Consider the following 11,655-nt stretch of genomic DNA (forward strand, 5'->3'; position numbering starts at 1 on the left):
GAGGGGAGATGTCGGACAGTGTAACATGAGAAAATAATAATAATTTATGAATTATGAAGGGTTCATGAGGGAGGGGGGAGTGGGGAGGGAGGGGGGAAAATGAGGAGCCAATATTAAGGGCTCAAGTTAAGGCAAATTAAGGGCAAATGTTTTGGGAACGATGATGGCAACAAATGTACAAATGTGCTTGTATGTATGGATTGTGATAAGAATTGTACGAGCCCCCAATAAAATGATTTTTTTTAAAAAGAGAGAGCGTAGAAGAATTGATGTATCTGAATTATGGTATTAACGAAGACTATTAAAAACACTGTGGATTACTGCCAGAAGAACAAATAAATGTGTCTTAAAAGAAATTCACTCAGAATTTTCCTCAGAAGCAAGGGCAGAAAAGCTTCATCACAGGTACTTCAGACATGTTATCAGGAAAGACCGGTCCCTGGAAAAGGACATCATGCTGGGATAATGGAAGGCCAGTCAAGAAAGACGAAACCACTGCACGAACCGGACGGACACAGGGAAAACAGCAATGGGCTCAAATAAAGCAGTTCTGGTTCTCTCTGAGTTTGGTTCTGCTGTACGTAACACCTAATAACAAAACAAACTTGTTTACTTTATATAAAAGACCTTATCTTTGAATCTCAATAAAGATAAAGTTTCTGAACACCGGTTAACTTAAGAGCCAGAACAGAAAAAGAATTCTAATGAGCACTTGGCAGGAAACTCCCAACAAAGGCATGCTTCACGGAAAAGGGGGACGGCATGATGTGGTACAGTCAAAATTCTTCTTAAGATTCTTGAAGCTCATGTGTGTCTAACTCCCACCATATGACAGGATGGGACCATACATATGGAGTATTATAAGCATGAACAGAGGGGACAGGTCCATTTTGGTAGATAGTCCTCTGGCTATCTCAGCAGTCAGAACGGAGAGAAATCCCAGGGCCACAAGGAAGTAGAGCCACCAGTGGAGCACACGCAAGATCTGTCTCAAGTGGTGGCGGCTGAGTACAGAGACCGTGGGACAGAGCACAGAGCAGCACCGAGGCTGTGAGGCTCTAGGCAGAAGAGCGGGCTGGCTTCCTGGCCCGTGGAGGCAGAGGCCCAAAACCACGTGGCTAAGAGGCTGAGGACTAGGGAGACTTGGCTCCTGATTGAGGGGTGTTGCTGTGGACCCACGACTGTATCCTTAACGTGTGCTGATCCTGGCTGTGGTAACCTGTTAACGTCCCTAATAAAATCCCTTAATCATGAGTAGAGCCTGTGAGGTCAGTGTGGCTTTTGCAATGGATTATCAAACCCAATAGAGAGGTATAATGTTGTGGGAGGAAAAACTGGTGTCAAAATGAAGTCAGAATAAGAAAGAAGAGGGTGGAGGCGCACCTAGCCTGTCTGATGGCAATCTAGTGGAGCTGGATTTACCTTCTCCTCTGTGGCCAGAGGCGGTCAGTTTTGACCTGCATCCCATGTACTCAGATGGCAAATGAAGCTCACTGTGAAGTTTCTTCAACCTTCATTTTCTTTCCTTCCTGCCTTGAGGTTCCCCTTCAGAGTGTCCCACTTTCACAGCAGGAAATACCCAACCTTGGAGAGTCAGAACTGGGATAGTATAAGAATGTACATTATCTCTCAAATGTCTGAGAACACAGGTCTCAGTCAACATCGCAAACTTTTTCCCATTTCATAGATTTGAAAACAAATCTGTGCACTAATTCCTAATTGTAGAGACTATTTAGCCCCAAAGCCACTTCAAGACAGCCATGCTATGCTCAAAGAAAAACATGCCTAGCTCCACCATGATCACCACTGATTGTCCTAGGAAATGCCTATCCAAACCAAGGGCAGCCAATCCACAGCCTCTGCAAATGGGTTGGCATAAAGAGTTAAGAAACTGGTCACGCCCTTGCTCTAAAGAATACAAGGGAGTTTTTGTGTTTTTAAAAAGAATACAAGGGAGTACCCACAAAAAACTGGGAAAAAGCTCTGCAGGGCAAAGATTTCCTAGTAATGAGGTGAAAGTTTCTCCATTATCCAGGTTTTGAAGATAACTAAGATGCCCTAGGCACCTTTTTAATGTATACATATTTTTATCACCATTTATATCTTATAAAAATACTGTGCTACTAATTGTGTGCCTCTTAACATATTTTTCTACACAACTGCATTGTGGAAAACAGAAAAGTTATTCCACAGATTGTCCCCCCTTAATATATGCCAAACCTAAGGTGCTGCTTGCAGACACTGACTATATACTTGGAGGTCAACTGCTTAAAGGTTAACTGCCTGAAGGTTGTCAACCATCTAGAGCAATCAGACCCATAGTCTGTCCCACCCTAAGCAGAGCCCACCTCCTTCTGATAAAGATAATGGATTGTTCCCCTGGAGGAGAGCCCAAAGACACCTAAGGTCAAGCCAATTCAGGGAGGACCAAGGTTAGGCTGCCACCTTGACTCTAGAGTCTGCCCATCTTGTTACTTGTATGCCTTCCTGTCACATGTGTGCCCCTAGTGCCTCCCCTTCCTGTTACGCATATGCCTATTGTAAAACCCCTTCCTGTTACGCATATGCCTATTGTAAAACCCCTTCCTGTTACGCATGTGGTAACCTGTAATCTGGGGGGCTTGGTTGGAAATATATTCTGTCTCTGCGCGGATCTGGCTACTGAATTCATGGCTGTCCCAGAGGTGAGCATTCATGATTTATTTTGTCTGATGTCTCTTTAATTACACAACCGCCCCTTGGACCCATTCAATTGTGGGGCCTAGTACCCCACACTGCATATATGATGGCGCTTCAAAAAGTTGTGGGGAAATGGAATTAAGACAATGGGACTTTTCCATGAACTTTTTGATGACCCCCTCATAAATCAATCATAGCTGTGACCCCTCATAAATCAATCATAGCTGTTTTCACGGGTGCAGAGCTTTTCACAGCATGAATAGACCAGTTACATAACCACATTCCCATTGACATGTAGTTTATTGTCATTTTTCTCACGAATACACTCATATAGTTCACACAGTTGTATGACTTTTTTCAGGTAAATTCTCAAAGTGTTACTGGTAAAATGGCATCCTGATTTGGAGCCAGCAAGCCGGGGCTGACCACGGCAACCAGCAATTATATAAATCAAATCAGTTTCTAAATCCAATGAGTAAGCCTTGGGGCAGAATAAGGATGTGACCAGGAATTACACAGCTAGGGTAGTGCCAGGAAAATACTAAGGCTCCTGACATTCCTTATTGAAAAAATCCATACAATTATCTAAGTGGATAGGGGGCAGATGTGGACTGCCACTGCCCTCAAGTCAGTCAGAGGTGCCCACCTGCACCCAAGTCCACACAGGCTACTTTGGTCATTTGGAGAGGCTAACGCGGAATAAATAGCAAAGAAATGGAGGAGTGCAATTAGCCCAGAAGAGAAAGGAGGACACGGAATGGAAGATGCAAACTCACTTTTCTTCAAAATACAAAGTGCTTACCTTCTCTGTAATGCAGTGAAATGGCACTGGATTTCATCGTGATCCCTCGGACCTGTTCATCTTCTCTGCTATCCATGTACCGCAACTGGAAAAATGTCACAAACACATCGTTACCTACTAATGAATTCAGTTAAACTGGACTGGTTCAAAAGACTTTATTTGTAAGGTGAAGAGCCTTATGCCTTTCTTATTTTAAAATGGGAGGAGATGGTAAGGGGCGTTGATGAGAGGGTGGAGAAGATACACAAATTGAAAGACATGGCCATTCGGAACTCATGAATGTCCTCCAATTCTGCACACACAGCATTCCTCCTCCTGCAGTATTTACTGCCCCCCTACCCCATCTTATTGGGAGCTCCACAGATATTATATCAACCCACAGTTCAATTAGTATTTACCATTTTCAGTCAGCTTTCTTTCCATCCCCAATCTTCTGAGCTTTATCTCTATTTGATCTCAGATGGTTGATCGTTCTACAGAATGTGTAGCTCTGGTGCTACTGCTCACCTCCTTGACTGAAAGATGAGCCACAGGGTGAGTTCAGTTCTAGGTCTGATGGTATGTAAGAGCCATAGTTTCAGGGGTTCCACCAGTCTCAAGCAGACTATTAACCCTGGCCTTTGTTAAAGACTTTGAGTTTTGTTCGACATTTTTCTCCCACTCTATTCAGGACCTCCAGTTGTAATCCTTTTCAAAGTAGTTGGCAGTGGTAGTAGCCAGACACCACGTTATTCATTAGTCTTCTGGAAAAACTGATTCCTTGCATCATTGGTTTTCTTCACCCTCTTTGCTCAAGATGGCACAGCAGATGACCGACCACTCACCTTAGCTAGTCATAACCCAAGTCACAATCGACCAGGGAGGAAGCAGCACTGTGGACCATGTTATGCTGACTGATCTTAGTAGCCCCTCGTAATTTCCGTTTACCTAGAAATGTCTTAATTTTACCAATAATTTCTCTGGATATGTAATTCATGGTTGGCAATTTTCTCCTTTCAGGATTTTATATGTCATGTCATTGCCTTCTTGCCTGCAATAGTTTCTGCCAAGTGTTATTAATATTCTTTTGCAGGAACCTTTTTAAAAAAATACTTTTATTGGGGGCTCTTACATCTCTTATCACAATCCATACATTCAAGTGTGTCAAGCACATTTGTACATATGCTGCCATCATCATTTTCAAAGCATTCTCTTCACACTTTAGCTCCTGATAACAGCTACCCAGTTCTTCCCCCTCCCTCCCCCGCCCACACCTCCTCACCAACCCTTGATAAGTTATAGATTATTATTTCCATATCTTACATCATCCTCTGTCGCTCCTCATCCACTTTTCCGTGGGTTCTAGATTGATCCTTGTGATTTATTCCCCCTTCTTCCCCCTAACCATCCCCTAATCCTACTGGTATCTCTACTCTCATTGTTGGCCCTGAGGGGTTTATCTATCTGGATTCCCTGTGTTGCGGGCTCTTATCTGTAGCAGTGTGCATGCTATGGTCTAATCCAATTTGTAAGGTAGAACTGAGGTCATGGTAGTGGGGTGAAGGAAGCACCAAGGAACTAGAGGAAAGTTGTGTGTTTCATCAGTGCTATACTGCACCCTGACTGGCTCATCTCTTCCCTGTGACCCCTCTGTGAGGGATGTCCAATTGTCTACAGATGGACATTGGGTCTCCACTCCATTACACACACACACACACACCTATTCACCTTGGGTATAGTTTTGTTCTAGATGCCTGATCCCTGATCCCATCGAGACCTCATGATCACACAGGCTGATGTGCTTCTTCCATGTGGGCTTTCTTGCTTCTCAGCTAGACGGCCACTTGTTTTTCTTTTAAGACCCCAGACAGTATATATTTTGATAGCCAGGCACCATCAGCTTTCTTCACATTTGCTTATGTACCCATTTTGTCTTCAGCGATTGTGTCAGGAAGGTGAGCATCACATAATGCCCGATTGCTAGAACAAAGTGTTCTTGTGTTAAGGGAGTACTTGAGTCAAGGACCAATGTCCATCTGCAATCTTATTTCTTAACATATAGATATGAGTACATAATTCTAGTCCCCTCTCATGCTATATATATTTACAAATGTACATGCCTGTATTTAGGCCTCCATAAATGTCCTTTGCTTCCTGGTTCTTTCCTCTATTTCCTTTAACTTTCCTCTTGTCCCACCATCATGTTTGGCCTTCATTCGAATTTATTAATTCCTCGCTGCTACATTGCCCTTGATTAAGCCCCACTAGGCATCCTACGACCTTCCTTTCATTGATTATAGTTCACTTGTTGACCCCCTGTCCCTGGGTTGGTTATCCCCCCACCTTTCTTTCTCCTACCTCTCCTTCTTCTGTATCGCACCGCCCCAGCCCGGAACCATTGGTCCCATTCTTTTCATCTCCAAATTATTTACCCCGCCAATCTTATCTAGATAGACATGCAGATACATTACTAAGTGCAAAAACCTGGCAAAGCCAAATAAGACCACAAAGGAAGTCAAACCAACAAAACAATAACCACCACCGAAAACAAAATAGTAACAAAAAGAAAGCCACTGACAAAAATGGAAAAGCCTATAAAGAGTTCAAGTCTGTTTATTGGCCCTTACAAGTGTTTTCCAGTGGAGTCTGATGAGGTGCTACATTCTGTCTCCAAAGTCTGTTTTTGGTATTTCCCGGGGGATTTCATCACTCTGCTCCCCCTGCTGCTCTGCTGCATGCCCTCAGTGCCTCGCCGCACACTATCCCCGCACTTGTCTTCACTGCTGTCCCTCGCAGAGCCATGGTTCAGTGAGGGACGCCGTGTTCCATGGTGCGGCCGGACCTACTACGGTCCTCCCTACGAGTTGTCTGCTTTGAGCAGGAGCATCGTCGGTTTGGTGGGCCAGGATGTTACAGGAAACTTTTTATTTCAGTTTCTCAAGAATTCTTTGCTTTGGGTGTTAGAAAGTTTAATTATTTTCTTTCAGGGTCCATGTTATCTAGGCTTTGCTGAACTTGAATGGACCATATTCTCATCTTTCATGTTTTGTTTTTTCAATAAAAGTACTAGACTGTTAACCTAGAGGCCAGGAATTTGAACCCCTCGCCACCCAGTGGAGTATGGTGAGACAGTCAGCTTCTATAGAGACCACAGCCCTAAACTCTCCGGAGCAGTTCGACTGCTCCCACAGGGCATCAAGTTGGAGCCAACTCAACAGCAGCGAGTCTCTTCCAAACAAATCTTTGAAAACCTTTTTGGTCCTTTTAAATTTTTTTTGTTGGTCTCTTCTTATTCTGGCATTCCAATCACGGATAACTTAATACTTTTGGTGGTGACGCACAAAATTACTAGACCTTCTTCCTTTTCTTTCTGATGGTTTCGCTAATTGATTAAAATATTTGTATTCAATTTCACCACGTATGTCATCCATTGATTTAATACTACTTCTTTGTCCTTGCAATGACCTATTTCTGAAATTTTAGTACTAATCTTCTTGACTCTACTTGCCTTTTATGTGTGACTTCTGATTTTCCATTGACTTTGTGAATTTGTTCGTTTTCTTTTCCTGGATGTGACAGTTTTTGCTGTGTTGAGTTTATCTATGGTTTCCTTATCTCTTTCTGAGACTTCTAGAAGGACATAGGTATTAAGTCTTCTGAATTCCTTTTGAGTATTTCTTCCTCTAGATTTTCTAGGCCTAAAACTTGATATTTTGTATGAACCGCTTGTCCTGTTTTCTGTGAACTTGGAAGTTGTCTGCTGTCTGAGATAATGTGATGTTACTGTTTTAATCTCTTGGTTGCATGCTTATTTGTTTCACCCTGGTTTTTTGCTTTATTTAAATATGTCTTGGCAGGAAGGTGGGCATGCTACTTCATTACTAGTTTGGCAACACTAAAGCACTCATTACTGTCTATACGGATTTGGTAGCAGGTGGTAGTGTGTTGGCTACATGTGCTGTTGCTCCAGTGGTGCCAGAACAGTAGTAGCACTCATCCCAGGGATGGGCTGGCAGGTGTGGTAGGGATGGTGGGTAGAGTAGCTGGCTCTCAACTGCTGGGGGAAAACAAATAGGGGAAAAGGAATAAAGGGGGGGGGGCAAGGTTGGGGGTTAAAGAAATAATCAGAAGGATGGCACAAAGGATCCCTTTGACTGTGGATCAGAGATGTGAGCGCTAGGGCAGTGCTGCGTGAGTGGAGCTGAGTATCTAGTTTCTGCTCTGATTGGAACACTGCTTACAAACATGCCAAATTAGCACATTAAGCCAATTGGTAGTTTAGGGCTCCTTATGCCCTTATTCCTTGTTTTCATTCAGTCCCTTCTCATCAATGTTTGTGCTACTTCTTTATCTTTGCCTTTGAAGCTCTGAGTTCTAAGATGGCCATTTGTACCTGCTCACTTGGTTCGTTCAATCTTTGTCGTAGAGGGTCAGGAGAGCGCATCCACAAGTGGGATCCACACTTCTTGCCATTCTTTTTCCAGTCCTAGACTGACAACAGCTGAGCAAAGGTTGAAGTAGGTTGCCTAGAGGTATAAGGAGTCTCCACTCTTTTTCAGTAGATTTAAACACATTTTTTAAAGTGGCAGTGTAGAAAAATATTTTAAATACTACCAATTAATTCATGGCCTTTATAAAATTAAAGCTAGTTTAATGCCCACAAATAAGGAGGGAGGGAATAGATAATTCTGGAGAGTGGGGAAATTAGTAGTTATGTACTTCAGACTGAGGAGTCGTAGAGAGAGAAGGTAGTTAGGGGAAGTCTCTGTCAGCACTGACGCTGGACAAAGCCTGGAGACCTAGAAACAGGCCCTTTATCCACGCCTGTTCCTGAGTTTCTCTGTCTTCCCACTTAAATCATATACTTATGACGAAACTCTGTGAATTCTTTCATCTTCATGCCAGGGTATCTCATTTGACTCCTGGCAAAAACTCATTTTTGTGCTTGTAAATTATTAATGAAGTAACATAGAAATGGAGGCTTTCTTCAACACATATATTTATCTTTCTAAATTATTAGATGCTAAGTTATTAGATGCTTCTGAAATGCAGAAACTAGGTTAATTTCGGGGGTTATGCAGAAAACACAGAAAATGGTCCATTACATTATAAGCAGCTAGTAAGTACTTACTGAAATGAAACAAGTGTGTATTAAATATAACAACATACCTTGCCTGCCAGGCGACTGGAGATGATTCCATTGCTAGATATAAGGCAGTCAGCCAAGGTAGTTTTCCCTGTTATTAAAATAACACCAATATTGACTCAAATCTCTCTTTTAAAAGGAGTAGAGGATACATTATACATAATGATCGAATAGCTGGCTATAAGAATTGATTTTGCAAAAATTTCTATTTAGCAATGCTAGGTGAAGCAAGACAAAAGCAGCATTTCAAGGAGTGAACTAGAGTTATGACAACAGAATGTCACATGGAAGGATGCCGTACTTTCCAGCGCTGTGAATACCATCAACTTTACCTAAAAAAACGCTAGCGACTTTCAGCGCAGAACCTTTTTTTTAAGGCACAATTTACATATTACACATTTGGATATTTAGGCATAATTTATATACTGCCTATTTCCATATTAAAATACAGTTTTAAGTTTGATGAGGCAAACCTCATCAGACAACCTTTACAGTTACTGTAATTTGTCCCCAACAGACTTTAGCTGTTATCCCTAATAGGAGGTATATCTAAAATGAACTTGACCGCACCCACTCACCAGTTTAATATTAAAGAATAAATTTAACATAATCTGTTAGACACACATAGACCTTTTGAGTTTCCACATGAATTTACAAAGCAAAAGAATTTCTCTGTCAGACCTCACATCTTCAAAATGTGAGCAACATAATTACAAACCTATGGGCGATGTGGGTTAGTCACTGGCTCGTCATATGAAACTCATTCTCGACTGGTTTCATCTATAAAGTGACCATCATCCCGTCTTTGTTTCACTTCTTAGTCACTTCATGTCCAGTTCTTACATCAATGGCAAAGAGCCACCTAGACACCTCCACTCCACTAAACTTCCTAATGTCCTATTTGAATACAAGCACTGCTGCCTTATTTTTCCCCCCAAGTGGCTCCCTACAACCTAATAAGCGATCGGCATCAATGTCATGATTAAGGGCTTCTCACTCATCATCTCCTCTAACTTACAGGCTCAGCTCTCACCCTACTTTACAACGCTGTCAGTGAAGCACAAAAAAGGCAGACCGTGAAATGGCGTTTTCCACTCGGGTTGTCCCAACTTCAAAGAATTGAACCCTTCTCCTATAAGATATGGGCTGGCCTACCTCTTCATTTCATCTCCAAACCAAACCCACTGCCATTCAGGCGACTCCAGATCACATCAGCCTAGAAGGCAGGGGAGGACTGCTGCTCTGCGTTCCCAAGACTTTAAATCCTTACAGGAGCAGACGGCCTCCTCTTTTCTCTTAGGGAACAGCTGGGGGGTTCAAATCACTGACCTTGTTGTTAAGCAGCTCAATGTATAGCCCATTACCCTACTAGGGTTCCTTCACAACCCCCCCTACTATCCCCTTACCTTCAGGCTAATAAATACATTTTATTTCATATCTCCATACAAATCACTTTATTGTGGTTACAAGGACTCTGAGACAAGAACAGGCAGAGCAGCACACAGTGCAACTACACAAGACACAGTGACTCACCCCACTCAACTGAGGCTGGGTGGAGTCCTAACCAAAAAATCTCACTCTGCTGGCATACACCCTAGCAGAATATCTTATACTTAGTAGACCATCAACGTATATCTGAAAAATTAAATAGGAATGCATAAAATAAGCACTGAGGAGAGTCCGTGTGAGTTGTTTCTCCACATGTACCCCAGTTCACTGCCTGAAGCCTACGGACCAGAAGGGCAGCCAATGGTTCCAGGCTGTAGTTCACTCTAGCAAGAAACACCATGAGAGGTCCACCAGTGAAGGAGGCATACCATGCAACAGACATTTTTTCTCAGAAAACCATTTCAAACATTCTACACACTTTAACCAAAACTCAGGTTCTGGTTGAAAGAGCGACGTGACACACTATTATCTTTTTAAAAACAATATTCACCAGTTAGCCATGTTCCTTTCAAAAGTGCTTCTCTTAAGTCACAGGAAACTTAAAGAAAGATGACCGGCTCCTTCTGTCAGTGTAACAGGGCTCTCAGTAGCCTACCACTTCACTCCATGCGATACACCACGTCATAACCCTTGGCAATTGAAAATAAGGTGGTTTAAAAGGTTTCTTACCGTGGTCAACATGAGCCAAAACACAGATATTCCTGATGTTGGCAGTGTTCCTCTGAAGTTGAATCATCCTATCCAAACTATTGAGCACCATGGTTACTTTGCCTGTGACTGAAAATTCAAAGTACATTACAGACAGCACAGAAAGGTGACAGGTCTTCTCAGATCCCTTAAACGGAGAACCCAAGGGAACATTACTGCAGGGAGATACCCATCCAGGCCCTTGCCCGGCTTTAACTCAATGCCAGATCACAACTGCACCCAAGTTTACTCCAGCTTCCAGTACAGCGGGCTGGGCTGAATCACGCAGCCCCAGGAGGCGGGGGCGTCTCCACCAGTGCCGCTGCTGAGAACGAAGGTAAACTTCTCAGCCCAAAGACCCGTCACAGGGTCACACGCACGAGACAGGGTCTACGCTGACACCACTCACTTCGATTATTCTCTATCACTTTCGCTGGAGGTGAAATGCCCACGTGCACAATGACTACTTATACAACCCAAATGAAAGTTCGGGCTCACTGATTAAACACGCAGGTGCGCGGAAGGTTTTTCAATCTTTTCCAAATGAAAAGAGAAGGAAAAAAATCCAACTTCCCGGTCCCTTCCAGGAGCCCCGGTGGCACCGAGGGTTAAGCGCTGGGCTGTGTGCCCCGACAGGTTGGTGGCTCCAAACCAGAGCCGCTCAGCGGGAGAAAGTTGAGGCGAAGTTGTGTTCCGGTAAAGATGGACAACCTCGAAAACCCAGGGGCAGCTGTCCTCTGTCCCATAGAGTGGAAATCGGCTGTGGATCGAGGTGCACCCGCCACCCGCGTGGGGCCCTGGTGACACTTCCTTGAAGGCTCCCAAAGTCTAGCACGAAGCGCCCCCTGCCCCTGGCCGCGGGCTCGAGGCGACCTCTCGGTGGACGGCGGCCCCGCCCAGCCCGCGGCAGCGA

The 11,655-nt window shown here is 43.5% G+C and overlaps 1 protein-coding gene across 2 annotated transcripts in view; it reads right to left on the reverse strand.

Annotated features, from left to right (window-relative positions):
• EFL1 (elongation factor like GTPase 1) overlaps window positions 1-10,857 on the reverse strand; it is a 157,955-nt gene extending 147,098 nt beyond the window's left edge. The window contains exons 1-3 of one of the 2 annotated variants that reach the window (XM_045286370.1): window positions 10,725-10,857; window positions 8,630-8,697; window positions 3,482-3,566 (exon numbers count right to left, since the gene is read on the reverse strand). In XM_045286370.1, the coding sequence (XP_045142305.1) occupies window positions 3,482-3,566; window positions 8,630-8,697; window positions 10,725-10,851 (280 nt within the window). In that variant the 5' untranslated portion in view covers window positions 10,852-10,857. The remainder of the gene's footprint in view (window positions 1-3,481; window positions 3,567-8,629; window positions 8,698-10,724) is intronic. The other variant, XM_045286369.1, reaches the window with a different exon arrangement.
• Between the last annotated feature and the right edge of the window lie 798 nt (window positions 10,858-11,655).

The sequence above is a fragment of the Echinops telfairi genome, unplaced genomic scaffold (assembly GCF_000313985.2).
Source record: "Echinops telfairi isolate 266 unplaced genomic scaffold, ASM31398v2 ScPeMD7_7;HRSCAF=31, whole genome shotgun sequence".
Taxonomy (NCBI): domain Eukaryota; kingdom Metazoa; phylum Chordata; class Mammalia; order Afrosoricida; family Tenrecidae; genus Echinops; species Echinops telfairi.